The sequence below is a fragment of the Rattus rattus genome, chromosome 5, assembly GCF_011064425.1.
Source record: "Rattus rattus isolate New Zealand chromosome 5, Rrattus_CSIRO_v1, whole genome shotgun sequence".
Classification (NCBI taxonomy): Eukaryota; Metazoa; Chordata; class Mammalia; order Rodentia; family Muridae; genus Rattus; species Rattus rattus.
In genome coordinates, this window is record NC_046158.1 from 65,691,476 (window position 1) to 65,706,935 (window position 15,460).

Sequence of the window (15,460 nt, forward strand, 5' to 3'; positions counted from 1 at the left end):
TAGCCTTTGAATCACAGTTTAACTAGCATATATAAATTTTACAAACAAAACGGTGAAATAGCAACTCATAGGAAAACTACACTGTGTGATAACCTTTATTCAGATGTCCATAGAATATGATTGAGCCAGGGCATGGTGGTGTATGCCTTTAATGCCAGCACTTGGGAAACAAGCAGGAGAATCTCTGTGAGTTCAAGGCTTGACTTTCTATATCCAAGTTCCAGGCCAGTCAGAGCTATATGATTTATGAGGCTATCTCTCAAAAGAAGAAAATTTTGATTAGGACATAGATTTAAATTTTACATGGTGGGTCATGCCTTTAAGCACTCTACATTGTGAGTTTCAGGACAGAGAGCTCTTGTCTCCATCAAAAAACAGATTTAAGTATTCTTTAAGGAAGTTCTTTTGTGGGCAAAGAAGAGGGTGGAAATGGCAATAGTATTGCAATATGTTGGTTGCATGGTAGGTTCACATATCAGAGTTTTTGTGTTTGCTTACTTTTTTGAGGTCTTACTAAGGTTAACGAACTAGTTGACCTCAAACTGGCTTGTCTTGCCTCAGCCTTCCAAATGCTGAAATACAGAAGTATACCACTGCGCCTAGCTAACACACCAGGTTTGTTGTTGTTGTTGTTGTTGTTGTTGTTAGATATTATTTTACTTATGTGAGCTTGTGCATCAGAAAGTGTCAGATCCCCTAGAACAAATAGTTGTAAACTTCCATGTGGGTGCTGGAAATAGAACTTGGGTTATTTGGAAGAGCAACAAATACTTTCAATTGCTGAATTATCTCTCCAGCATACAATTTGTCAGTTTTGTTAATTGTTTTGTTTTGTTTATTGTGATGCTTCACTCATACACAATGCATGTGTATTTTTGTTGTATAAGTTAGAAATTCTAGAACTTGAGTCTTCCTTGGTGGCTCATGCCTGTAATAGCCACAACTTAGGAGGCTAAAGCAAAAGAAATCGTGGGTTCAAACTTTTTTTGGGCTATTACACATAGCAAGTCCCTGTTTCTGAGAGAGACAGACAGACAGAAACAATTCGGATGGGAAGCAAAGGAAAGGAAAAAAAATCCAATAAGAACTGGCAAGCTGACCCAGTGGGTAAAGCTCTGGGCACCCACCATGTGCCCAGCAACCTAGAGTTTGGTTCTAAATGTAGCAGGAAAGAACCGCCTCTGCAAACATCAAAACAAAACAAAACAAAACAAAAAACAAAAAAAAACTAAAAAATTTTAAGTTAAAATTATTGAAAAAAATTAGTGGCGTTCCCTTTTACCGTACACCTTCTGTACCAGCCATGAAAGAGGACAAACACAAAGAACACGCATATAAAGCAGTGTTTGTGTTCATTATTTGTGTAGCTGGTTTACTATGAAGAGGCCTTTTTTTTTTTTTGAGCTGGGGACCGAACCCAGGACCTTGCGCTTGCTAGGCAAGCGCTCTACCACTGAGCTAAATCCCCAACCCCTAAAGAGGCCTTTTTAATACAAGAAAGCAATAATAATTTTTAAAATCCAGGCTACAAAGTAACAAGTGCCACTTGAGAGTATATAACGAAAGCAGTTTTATAGAGGCAGTTGGGTTGCCTTTTTCTTCATGTTTCTTAAGGAAGAGTAGGAGTAAGAGGAATAAAAGAACAAGGAGTGAACTCAGAAAGATAACAAAATTATTCACTTTCTCTTAGAGAATATTTTCAAGATTTTTATTGAGTAGTTTTTGAAAAACAATCTAGTCTGGTAAGGCTTTCTGTTTGGTTCAGATAGTCAGATAAACTGTCCTAAAGAGTAGATGACATCTGTGCATGGCCTAAGTATGGAGCTCTAGCCTGATCTGTGAGAAAACCCACGGTCCTGGTTTAGGGGAGAGAAGGGAACTGAGAAGAAAAACATGTTCCTCTATTTGCTAATGTAGACCTCTTTTGTGAATGGAGACTTCTTTTATAACAGGATAGCCTTTCAGAGCTATCTATTATATCTGGGTTTTTTTGTTTGTTTTCTAGCAACTAAATAGAAATATGCCAAAGATGTTGAAGGGGAAGTTGATACTTTGGTTTCCAATATTCTTTTAAGGGCCAAGTAGCTCATTTCTTTGGTTTTGTTTTTTTGTTTTTTTTAAGATTTATTTATTTATTGTATATAAGTACACTGTAGCTGTCTTCAGACTCACCAGAAGAGGGCATCAGATGTCATTACAGAAGGTTGTGAGCCACCATGTGGTTGCTGGGAATCGAACTCAGGACCTCTGGAAGAGGAGTCAGTGCTCTTAACCTCTTAGCCATCTCTCCAGCCCCCTCATTTCTTTGTTTTATTCTTTGTTATGTCTCATATTTCCCATTTAAAAAAAAATGTTTTTTTGAGACAGTGTCTTACATAACCCAGGCTGCCCTCAAACTCACTAGATGTAGGTGAGACTGATGTTGAAGTATCCGTCCTTCTGCTTCCACCTCCCATTTTTTCTGATTAAGATGTCCTATTAACTAGTTGTGGCACACACCTTTAATTGTAGCACATAGCAGGCAAATCTGTGTGAATTTGAGGACAGCCAGAATCATAGTGAGACCCTGTCTTAAAAAACAAAAAGGAAAAAAGAAAGAAAAGTGTTCTATTAGTGGAATTAAATAGTAGGCATTTGATCAAATGTATGATGAAATAACCAAAGAAAAGTCACTTTTGCCATGAGACTATTTGCTGGTCTATTTACTAGAGTTAACGAGTATCTACTTTTATCTGACTAGGAGTACTTTTAACTCTAAGAGAAAACTAGAAGCACAATGGGAGATGATAGTGAGTGGTTGAAACTACCAGTTGATCAGAAATGCGAACACAAGGTAAGACTTCTAGAACATAAATGTATTGTTATTAACTTGTTTTATCAGCAGTTATACTCTTTATAGTATATCTGCTTATACTATTTATAGTTACATTTAATGTGTATTAATATATTTGATATATTTAATACTATATACTTCTACTAGTTATACTTATTCTGTTTGCTTATACTTACACTATTTATAGTATACCTTACTTAGAATGTAAAAAACATTGGCAATTTAAAAAAACACTGATGTGTTGTTAAGAACATATTTTATGTCATTAGAAATAGGTGTCTTGTGCTCGCTTTGGCAGCATATATACTTGAAATAAGTGTGACAGTACAGGAGATTTGGAGGCAGGAGAATCAGGAAATCAAGGCTATCCTTGGTTATATAGCAAATCCTAGGCCAACCTTTGCTGGGCTAAATGACCCTGTCTCAAAAAAATGGAAAAAGGAAAAAAACTGGGGAGATGATTTAGTAATTAAAAAAACACTTGCTGCTCCAGCCTGATGACCTAAGTTCTAAACCCAAATGTATGCAAAAGGCTCAATTGGATGGTTTGGTTTGCATTTCTAATCCCAGCAGCCTGTGGTTAAGTGGGAGATGGAGACAGGTAAATCTCCCAAGCTCTCAGGCCAGCTAGCCTAAGTATGCAGTGCAGAAATGAGGGAGACACTGCTTCCAAAAAAAGGGTAGAAAGAGAAAAGCTATTACAAAAAGTTGACTTGTGACCTCTACACGTACATATACTGTGGCACATGTGCACCTTTAGTCACACAGATAACCACATACTACACATCACACACATATCTCACAAACACAAAATAGGTGTCATTAGCTTCATTAAAATTTTTGTCTCTAATCCCAGCAGTCAAAAAGGAGAGTGGAAGCAGGGTGGCCAGCCTTGTCTACAGAGTGAGTTTTAGGACAAGGAACTACACAAAGAAACACTGTCTCAAAAACAAACAAAACCACACACAAACACACACATAGTCTGGAAACAATTTAAAGAAAGAAAGAAAAGTGTATTAGAAGAAGAAAATATATGTTTAAAATGACAAGTTGGGTAGCTTTTTCATTTGCAAATTCATTATTTTTGTATTGCAGTTATATTCTGGTTTGACTCTTGATTTGATGTCCAGCATTTTTTAGATTCTCTGGTTTATATGATATATATTCCAGTGTATATCCTCTTAGACTAACCATCTATTAATTATGGATAATTTTAAGCTAATAGTTAATTTATGTTTTATATTATTATTTAGTGGTTATGTTTTTCAATTGGTTTCATTTTCCCTAACTATACCTGTGGGATTTTTAATTTTTATTTAAATTTATTAATTTAATTTAGACACAGGGTATGGCTCTACAGCTAAGACAATCTTCCTGCCTCAGTTTCCTGAGTGCTGGGATTATAGGTATAATTTACCATGCCTATCCATTTTTAAAGCAAATTTCTACCAGATAGTAGAGTTGAGAATTCCATTTCCTTTCTTACAAATGTCTACTTAAAATCAACAAGTTAGCTATTTTCTCATTTTTGTTTGGGTTTTTGTTTTTGGTTTTTGAGACAGAATTTCTCTATATATGGAAGTCAGCATAATGTTAAGAAGGTTCTGTCAAACCAAGGTCATCAGGCTTACCCAGCAAGCTTCCTTACTGAGCTGCCTCTGTGGCCTTGCTATGAATTTCTAGGTAGCCTTGGCAAAACATTCTTTTGTTTATTGAAGCTGGGCATGGGTGGCACAGGCCTTTGATTCCAGCACAAGGAGGCATGTGGGTTTCTGAGTTTCAGGACAGAAAAGAGTCCCTGTTTCAAAACAACAAAATAAATTGTTCATTGACCACTTATTTTTTGAAAATTGTCAGAATTCAGAATTTCTTAAACTCCTTTTTTCTGTTATGGGATATTTTGTTCAAATTATCTTATAGGATATTCTTTTACTTCTACAGATTATTACTGAATAATATCATTAACCTTGTTTCAAAATACTAATTTTGTTTTAGCTGTGGAAAGCAAGATTAAGTGGGTACGAAGAGGCCCTGAAGATCTTCCAGAAAATAAAGGATGAAAAGAGTCCAGAATGGTCCAAATACTTAGGATTAATCAAAAAATTTGTCACAGATTCCAACGCAGTAGTTCAATTGAAAGGACTAGAAGCTGCACTTGTCTATGTTGAAAATGCTCATGTTGCAGGAAAGTGAGTAGTTTATTTCTACAATTCAGTAAACATCTCTGTGTAAGGCTACACAGAAAAGTATGTGTATTTATAGAGCCTCTGTTACAATTTTAGAACATACTAATAGTCTTTCATTGTCTTTAATTAGTCTAAATGGTACATGAAATCTCTAAAATGGAATAATTATTTGTTTCTATGTGTTTGGGTACATGTGGAAGTCAGAGGACAGCTTGTGGAAATTAGTTTTCTTTCTACTCCTTAAGTCCCATAGGTTGAACTTAAGTCCTCTGGTTTGGCAACAAGTATCTTTACATTCTGAGGATTCTAGCTAGCCCTTTTTCTTTTTGAGCATTTTATATGGGAATTATTCAAAACTTAGTGTTCTAGTTGGGGTTTCATTGCTGCAAAGAGACACCATGACCAAGGTAACTCATATAAAGATAAACATTTAATTGACAGTGGCTTAGAGTTTCAGGGGTTCAGTCCATTATCATCACAGTAGGAAGCATGGCATCCGGCAGACAAACAAGTGTGCTGTAGGAGTTGAGAGTTCTACATCTTGCTCTGAAGCCAGAAGTAGTCTGTCTCTCATTTCACACTGGTAGGAGACTGAGCATAGGACCTCAAAGCCTACCTACACAGTGATACACTTCCTCTAACAGACCACACCTCCTAATAGTGCCACTTACCGGGCCAAGCATATTCGAACCACCATGCTTGTAGAAGTAGTTACTGTAAAGTCATCACAAAGAAAGTATAAGAGCCTTACCGAAAACAAGTGAGCATTATGAAAAACTTCTCTTAAAACATGTAATCACCATTTAACTTCCAAGGCCGTTTGTTTGTTGAGGTAGTGAATTCTAAAGTGTTTCCTGGCCTATTTGACTCCAACTATAGATGATAGAAGTTTCCATTCACTCACTTGTCTATACTTTATTAACTTGATTTTTCTTAGTATCTAATAAGTCATCGATGAGAGATTCCACACACAAAAAGTTGAGACTATTAATTATACAAGAAAGATATTTTTGCTTCAATGACCATGCAAGTAAACATCTTCAGTTTGACAGTTTGGTTAGTTATAACCAATATTAATGAAAAGATTGAATTTTTTATTTCTTCGCATATCAGAAACTTTTGACACATTTTGATTAAAAAAAGGATTTTGACAAATTCTTCTGATATTAGAAGCTTTTTTGGCAAATACTACCTGTAGCCCTAACCTAATTGGTTCCTTTAGCTTCAGTAATTACGAGTTTTATTTAATTTACAAGGCACTCAGTGCTTTAAAGTTACTAAAAGGTTCTGCTAAGAAGTTGAGTCTTTCCTTATTAAAGATATGTCCCTCATTGTATGAATAAATTCTCTTGTCCTAAAAATGTCTAAAATAACTTATTTCAAAACATAGCAATTCTACAATCCTTTATGGAGTATATGCTTGCACACCCACATATAAGACAGGCACACATGCATACACCCTAAAGAAGGGCTGCAAAGAATGTTCAAAGACAATTCTGTATCTGATATTCTATACTTATAAACTGAAGTTATAGTGAAGTGTGTCTAGAGCTTATCTCTTTTTACTTACATATCCGTTTGTGTGTGTGTGGTGTTTACAGAACAACAGGTGAAGTTGTATCGGGTGTCGTAAGTAAAGTCTTCAACCAACCTAAAGCCAAAGCCAAGGAGCTAGGCATAGAGATTTGCCTCATGTACGTAGAGATTGAGAAAGGAGAGTCTGTACAAGAAGAGCTCCTGAAAGGCCTGGATAATAAGAACCCCAAGATCATAGTGGCCTGTATAGAAACACTGAGGAAAGCCTTAAGGTGAGACCTTTTGTATTTTAGTTTTCTTAAGTATGCTGACTGAATTTGGGTTCTAGGTTTAAACAGAAATGGAGATGGTTAAACTTCTAATTTCATCCTTCAAGTTTGTTCTTTGGTTATTTTCTCTAAATTCTTTCTATTGAAGGTGAGCAGGGAACATTTCTGTTCAATTTGAGAATTAGCTCTTTTTTGTAAAATTATGTGTGTGTATAGATAACAATAGATATGCAGTTTTTTTCCTGCTAGCTTCAACAGTAGGCTCAGGTTAGGTATAAAGCTAGTATTTTGGCTAGAGCAAACCTTTGTTTGGAGTCTTTTTGGTAAACATCAAAAATAACTTGTTCTAAACTTGGTTTGGTATTAAAAAAAAAAATAACTCGTATATGCTGTGTCTTCAGTCCTAGAGTTCTTACTGAACACTGAAGTTCTTTATATATGCACTGTCCTTGAGGGACAAGTTGCTAAGATTTGGTAGAGAACTCTGACTTTGTTAAGTCAGTGGTTCTGATTAAACTGACTCTTAATCCTCCTTCCAGTTGAAGGCTGAGTATTCTCCCACTTAGCTACACCCAAATCTAGGCAGTTCTTAAGTCCTGCCTCCTATCTCCAGTCATTGTCCGCTGTTAGCTACTTTAAAAAGTAGGCACTACTTAGGGCTTGTGAGATGATTCTGTATTTAAGAGTACTGGCTGTGGGGAGGCGGGGAAGAAAAAAAGCAGAAAACTGGCTGCTCTTCCAGAGGTCTTGAGTTCAATTCCCAGCAACATGACCATCTCCTAAGAAGGGATCTAATGCCCTCTTCTAGCATATAGGTTTATGTTCAGACAGAGCATTCCTACATATTAAAAAATACAGAAAGGAGGAAATCTTAGGTGAAGATCATTCCTTTGGTTTATGACTCACATCTTGGAGATAAGTGTCTTAACATGTTTATTTTATGTGAAAGTATCATTCTTGAATTTTGTTGAACTATCCTTGATTTTTGTTCTCCTTTGCCTTATTTCTAATATTCTTTTATAAAGTTTGACTTTTATCTAGATTTTTGGGTGATAGAGTGTCCTTATTTAATTGTTTTATCATCGCATGTGTATGTGATGCATAAATGGGAGTACCGTACAAGAGTGCCAGAGCACACATGGAGAGAAAGCTCAGCGGACAGTCTCAGGTCAGGCAAGTGCTTCAAACCCACTGAGCCAGCTTGCTGTCCCAATGACAGTTTCTTTATTTCTAATCTTTTATGGTGTAATAAGCACATGGAGTTTTTTCCTTTAGCTTTGTTTTGTTTTTGAGACAGAGTCTCTGTCTCTCTAACTCAAGGTCTCAGACTCATGGCATTCCTTCTGCCTCTCTCTCTAGAGTGCCAAGATAACAGGCATGAGCCACCATACGTAGTGTATCTTTATGGATAGTAAAAATTGTATCATTTTTGCCTTTTAGAAATTTATCAGATTAGACCACAAGCACTACTCTCGATACTGCCAACCTCCCCTCCACACTGGGCTCAATTAAATGGTCAGATAGATAGATAGATAGATAGATAGATAGATAGATAGATAGATAGATAGATAGATAGAAAGAAAGAAAAAGAAATTTAATAAGTTTACAGACTTTGCTTGTATAGTAGATGTATTCCGTGTTGCCTGCATGTATGTGTGCTATGTGCATGCCTACTGCTACAAAGGTCAGAAGAGGGGATCAGATTCCCCACAACTGGAGTTAGTGTTGGTTGTGAATTTAACATAGGAACCAAGGTCCTCTTCAAGATAGCAAGAGCTCTTAACTGCTGAGCCCTATCTCTAGTCCCCCTATTCTATCCTTAATATAATAAAATGTACATCATACTGAAAATCTTCTGCCTTTAAATTAAGAATTTCTACTTCAGACTGTTTTATACTGTAGTATTTTACTTTTCAACCGACTAGGAGAATAAGTATAGGAAAAGAATAAGTTACATTTATCTTTTTATGCAGTCATTATCTGTGGTGTCTGTGTCATTATTTTCAGTGCCTAGGGAAAAAATCCAGGGTCTCTAATGTTCTAGGAAAGCATTTTACTATGGAATATCTCTACTTCCAGCACGTCCTTATTCATGATCTGTAGTTTACCTTGGTGTTTTTTTGTTTTTCTAGAGCATTTCAGAATGTAAAAGTAGCTGTTTAGGACTTAGAGGCTACACTGCTCCATTTTAAGTGCCATAGCCTCCTAAAGTTACTATTGGTGACAACTTTAGGGCGCAAAAAACATTCTGTCATTCCTAAAATAGGATTGTAGAAACTGTTTTTGCTTTTAAACTTCTCCATTCATTCATTCATTTTAGTGTTTTGATCAAGGACTCGGGTAACTTCTGCTGTCTTGAAACTTCCTATGTAGCTGAGGATGACCATGAACTGCTGATCTTCCTCCTCTCAATTTCTAAAATTAAAAGTGTGTGCTAAGATACCTAACTTTTCTATCAAAATTGGAATTGGTTTTGTTTATGTATCTTTTTTCCATGTGGACTTGTTTCATTTCTTTTATTCTCTTTTATAGCTGTTGTCGAGCGATTTTGTTATATTTGTGGAAATGAGATAAAATTACACACATGTGTTAACAGTATATTGTTTTAACTGATTATAGTAAGTACTATCACCTGAAGTCCCAGCACTTGGATACTGAGACAGGAGAATCACCAAAAACTGCCCTAGGTTTCTTGAAAATTAAAAGAACTAAAGGCCTTAAATGTATTTGAGTCCTACTCATTCTGAAATTCAGTAATTTATAACTGAATCCTCGCTGTTCCAGAATTTGCTGTTGAGAAATGTTAAAAATTAAGACCAGAAAATTAATACTAAAACTAGCATCTTGGTTCATGTCTGTGATCATATCCCTTGGGAAGCTGAGATTAGAACATTATAAAATTGAAGCTAGTGTGCCCTTCATAGCAATACTGTATCTCAACACTAATATCGGTTAATTATGAACCGTATAAACCAGCAGTTTATACGGCTAAACATCCTATTTTACAAAATAACAAGTCAGAATACAGATGTTTTCCCATTGGAAAAAACACTAAAACACTAAATGAAAAAGAGCTAAGGGGTTGTCTTAGTTACTTTGCTATTGTTGTGAAGAGACACCATGACCAAGGCAACTTATAAAAGAAAGCATTAATTCAGTCCCCAGCTCCGAAAAAAAGAAAAAGAAAAAGAAAAAGAAAAAGAAAAAAAAGGGGGGGGGCAGCTAAAAGAAAGCATTAAATGGGGACTTGCTTATAGTTTTAAATGGTAAACCCATGATCATCATGGTGGGGAGCAAGGCAGTAGATAAGCATGGAGCGAGACTGGGGGGAGGAGAACTTGTGTCAGCTTTTGTCAGCTTTTTAAACCTCAAAGCCCACCCTCAATGACACACCTTGCATGGTGCCATTCTTATTGAAACCACCACAGAAATATGGTAGTTGAAAAATCAAGAATGAAATGTCAGATTGAACCTGAAAAATTAAGAATGAACCTGTCAGATTGAGTAATCTTTCTTTAGTTAATGGAAAGTTCCATTTTTAAATGTTAACATTATTTTGGGCTCTAGACAAATGTCTAAGAATGACAGCTAATTATTAAATATATAACTTACATATGTATACATATAGGGATATGGATGGATAAGTATATAGGTAGATGGTTTTGAACTCCATTTGTTACCTTAAGAAATATTTTACATATTCATATATGATTTATTTATTTGTTTGTTTTTGAGATAGTATCTCTTTACACAGCCCTGGCTATCCTGGAATTCACTGTATAGACCAGGCTGGACTTGAACTCAAGAGAGATCCTCCTTCCTCCATCTCTTAAGTGCTGGGAGTAAAGTGTGCATCACCACACCGTGTGCAATACATGCTCTGGAGCTATAATGTTCAATGAAGCATGACATGTTGACAGGTTTCCCTCAAATCTTTTACTTACAGTGAATTTGGTTCCAAAATCATCTTACTAAAACCAATTATTAAAGTGTTGCCAAAACTATTTGAATCTCGAGACAAGGCTGTTCGGGATGAAGCCAAACTATTTGCTATAGAGATTTATCGATGGAATCGAGATGCTGTGAAACACACATTACAAAATATAAATTCTGTCCAGGTAAGGTGCAGATTTCTTTGCTTATTTTTGTATCAGGTTAATATAGATGCATTTCCTACTTGTAATTGTTAATATCTATTCTTACACATAATTATTTTTGAAGATTTAAATGAGTTGAATTTTTGAGCATAGACTTTTTGCTATTACTGTCCATCACTCTCCCCCCCCTCACCCCCCCGCACCCCCAAATAGGGAGCAAGTCCTGTATCTTACACATATTAGACAGAACTAGGTTCTGTTTTGTTCAGGTGTCTATAGAACATCTCCATCTTCTGTATCCCCAGGCCTGGTAGTATTAAATCTGTCAACTTAAAACATATTTTTATAATTCTGTTGAGTAGAAGGGCTTGCTTGGATGAAACAATTCTGTCATATAGTTACTTTTGGAGCTTTTTTGATAATATAGCGTATTTGGATTCATAAACTAGTGATATTGTCTTAAAAATAATGAATTTGGGAAATTGGAGAGATGTCTCACAGGTTAAGGGCATTTGCAGCTCTTGTAGAGCCAGCCTTCATAGCCTCTGCATATATGAAGTATATGAATACTTGCATGCCTGAAGGCAAACGCTCATACACATTAAAGAAAATAAATCTTTCTTAAGGAATTTTGTTCTTAGACATAAACCTTCAGTGTGGTAAAGTAGTAGGTTGATTTGACTTATGCTACAAAATACAGTTTTGTCTTTGATTTTCCTATTAATACCATAAAAATAGAAAGGGAGTCCCAAAATATCAGTAAGTACAGGTTTTATGTTTTGTAATAGCACATTTTAATAATACATTTTAAAAATATTTTGTTAATACTTACAGTTGAAAGAATTAGAAGAAGAGTGGGTCAAGCTGCCAACAGGTGCTCCTAAGCCAAGTCGGTTTCTGCGTTCCCAACAAGAACTAGAAGCTAAACTGGAACAGCAACAGTCAGCGGGTGGAGATGCAGAAGGGGGTAAGCCAGTGTTTAAACACTAGTTTCAGGGTTGGGGATTTAGCTCAGTGGTAGAGCGCTTGCCTAGCAATCGCAAGGCCCTGGGTTTGGTCCCCAGCTCCGAAAAAAAGAGGAAAAAAAAAAAAGAGAGAGAGAATAAAAAAACAAAACCAAAAAATCCCCCACTAGTTTCAATAAAAAATTACTAAATTTCAGTGGGCATATTTTGGAGAACTTCTTTAATAAAATCTTGAGTCATATGTGCTACTAAATAACTCTGATCTCTTTTTTATTAAAATCTCATCCTGGAGAGGTAGGCAGTTCAGCCAGTGGTCAAGAGCATTTACTGCTTTTCTAGAGGACCCAGGTTTGATTCCCAGCACCTCAAGGTGACTCACAGCCATCTGAAGTCCCAGTTCCAGAGAATTCAGCCCTCTCTTGTCCTGCTCGGGTGACATTTGCACATAGTGCACAGACATACATTCAGACAAAACACCCATACACAAAAGATAAACTTTTAAAAAGTTATAGGAGGTATGAAAAGATATGTAACTGATAAGTAAAACTATCATTTTGGGGGTTGTTTGTGTAAGGTGTGGGTACACATATGTCATAGTACAAGTCTAGAGGCTAGAGGACAGCCTTCAGGTGTTGGTCCTCGCCTTCCCATTTTTTAAACTTTTTTTAAATTACTTTAATTTTTTTAGTTTAACGTTTGTGTGTCAGTTGCTGAGTGTGTATGCCCCATGTGAAATGCGCTTTGGAGCCCTTGAAACTGAACTTAGGAGTCAATTGTGATCTGTCCATTGTGGATCTGGAGAAATGAACCTGAGTCCTCTGCAAGAGGTGCTAAGCCATCTGACCAGCGCTCTACCTGGTTTTAGGGCCCAGTCTTTCAGCTAGGCTTGCTGGCCTACAAGCTTCTCCTGTGTCAGCCTCCATCTCCTGTTGGTGCTGAGATTGCAGATGCTTGCACTACTGAATCTGGCTTTTTCCTCAGTTTTGAGGATCTAAAAAATAATTTAAGATCGATTTTGTTTTTTTCTTCAAAGGTGGTGATGATGGTGATGAGGTACCACAGATAGATGCTTATGAGCTTTTGGAAGCAGTAGAGATCCTTTCCAAACTTCCCAAAGACTTTTATGACAAAATTGTAAGTAATGGTTAAGCTTCTTTAATTTGTTTTAAATAATAGCTTAGGTTAAAATCAGAGTATGTTCTGCTGAGCCCTTGCTCGGTGCACCTCCCCAGTCCCCACATATCCTCCTAGGAAAGTGGGTTGCTGCTCTCTCTTTCTTCCTTTACTGTATATAACCATGTCCCAGCCAAACAAAACATGTCTTACCAAAACTTGGAACGTTTTCAACTTTTTCCTCATTTATTGTATTGTTTTTTATCTTTTAAATATCTCTTACACTCATCTCTTTTAGGAATGGCCAGATGGCTCAACTCATAAAGGTACTTGCTCTTAAGCTTGGTAACCTGAGCAGAAAGAAAGAAATGACTCCTACAAGTTCACCTTTGACTAAGATTTTGTTTTTGTTTGTTCGTCCCAGATAACTGTCTTGGTGGGCCTGAGCATTGCAGGATGTTCAGAAGCACATGTGGCTTTTACCCACTCGGCATCATTAGAGTCAGCGGTACCATGGCAGGCATTGCTATTTCCCAGTAGAGAAAAAAGTATCCCCATTTGAGAAATACAGCCCTACCCTAATCACTACCATGTGTTCTTGCCTAGATATATCATCTTTGAAAAGGGAAAATTTTCAAACATAATCTAAATTTTAAGTGGCTTCCATGACTCTGAAAACAATGTCTAAAATCATCCTATAGCCACCCTTTCTCACTTTGAAACCACAACTTACCTTTCGTCTACATCTCAAACAGTTGTCACTTTCTGTTTCAGACATGTTGTATTTCTCTAGGTAGCAAATAGGCTACTGGTTTATTATTTTTAAATCTGAGCTTTTCCTATTTTTTTTCTTCCTATAATATTTTCTTTATATTTATCTAAAAATACATTTTCAACTTTTAGATTTCACCTTAAGCATAATTTTTTTTTAAGATTTGTTTTTATGTATGTGAGTACAGTGTCTCTCTCTTCAGACACACCAGAAGAGGGCATTGGCTCTCATTACAGATACATGAATATATATGAATAAAAATTTTATGAACAAGCTGGGCGGTAGTGGTGCGGTAGTGGTGCTGGTCCCTTCTCCTAGCACTAGGAAGTAGAGGCAGGTGGATCTCTGAGTTCAAAGCCAGCCTGATCTACAGAGAGTTCCAGGACAGCCAGGGCTACACAGAGAAACCTTGTCTCATAAAAACATTTTATAAACAAGACAGTCCTCATTAACTATGGTTTTGTCATTTGTTTTTTAGTTATACTTTAGAAAATTTTTCTGTAACAACAAAAAATCCCTGGTCTTTAAATTGTTTGAATATATGAAATGGAATTTATTCTACTCTATTTTATGTTCTACACTGATTTATGTTCTGTTTACAGGAGGCAAAAAAATGGCAAGAGAGGAAAGAAGCTCTGGAGGCTGTAGAAGGGCTGGTGAGAAGCCCCAGACTGGAAGCCGGCGACTACGCAGAGTTAGTCAAGGCACTGAAGAAGGTGAGGGGACAGAGCTTCAGCACGGCTGTACTGACAGGCCGGCCACTGGGGTCTCTTCATCAGGAACTCAGTGATTTATTTTTTAAATCATGAATACATTGACATTTAAGGAACACTATAATAATATTTCAATCAGAGACTTCTATAATTTTAAAATTTAGGATTTAAAAATCTTACTGTCCTATGTTAGGGATTGGTTTTATCTTAACATTTTCAACTTAATAAGTCATTGATAGCTTAGGGTCTTGCTGATCTAGAGTCAAGTTTTATAGTTCTATACTTTTGTAAATTCAGCTGTTTAAATGAGGTAAGTTGAGTTATGCAAATATTAAGTATGAAATATTTTGTTATATAGCAAATGATACCAGATTGTAGTGTATCAGAAAGCAAAATTTTCTGAAGGGAAATGGAAGAGGAGTAAATCTCAGGGAGAGGGGATGTTGGAAAAAGGACTGGAAGGAGTGAAGGGAGGGAAAACTATGGTTGGGATATGGCAGATGAGAGAAGAATTTAAAATAAAAAGATAGCCAAGCATGGTGCCACAAGCTTTTATTCCCAGCACTCATGATTGGGAAGCAGAGGCAGGCAGATCTCTGAGTTCCAGGCCAGCCTGGTCTACAGAAAGGGATCCAGATAGTCAGTGCTACACAAAGCAATCCTGCCTCGAAAAATCAAAAAAAACAAAAACTTTTTCTTTAGATGAAGGTAGTAGGAAGCATAGTCAAAGGCTACAAACAAAGGAAAATTGAAGTTGTTCTTAAGATATTTATGATATTTAACTTTATATTTGATTTTTATGTATACCTACAATTATACAAGTTTGAACTCATGTATTAACTTTTATAATAACACCAAAAAATGGAGGATTGGTAAAATAGAAGGAAACTTACATTGAAGAATGAGAGGCACACTGATTCCTCTTTCTTCCATTGATAATTCATTTTCTCACTGCTTCCTAAGTCAAATAATCTCA

General features: G+C 36.3%; 1 protein-coding gene across 5 annotated transcripts in view; it reads left to right on the forward strand.

Moving 5' to 3' along the window:
• Positions 1 to 15,460, forward strand: part of Ckap5 (cytoskeleton associated protein 5) — a 94,655-nt gene that overhangs the window by 19,088 nt on the left and 60,107 nt on the right. For all 5 annotated transcript variants that reach the window (XM_032903673.1, XM_032903677.1, XM_032903675.1 and 2 more), the window contains 7 exons: positions 2,741 to 2,833; positions 4,829 to 5,022; positions 6,621 to 6,827; positions 10,771 to 10,942; positions 11,756 to 11,888; positions 12,920 to 13,020; positions 14,374 to 14,487. In XM_032903673.1, the coding sequence (XP_032759564.1) occupies positions 2,777 to 2,833; positions 4,829 to 5,022; positions 6,621 to 6,827; positions 10,771 to 10,942; positions 11,756 to 11,888; positions 12,920 to 13,020; positions 14,374 to 14,487 (978 nt within the window). In that variant the 5' untranslated portion in view covers positions 2,741 to 2,776. The remainder of the gene's footprint in view (positions 1 to 2,740; positions 2,834 to 4,828; positions 5,023 to 6,620; positions 6,828 to 10,770; positions 10,943 to 11,755; positions 11,889 to 12,919; positions 13,021 to 14,373; positions 14,488 to 15,460) is intronic.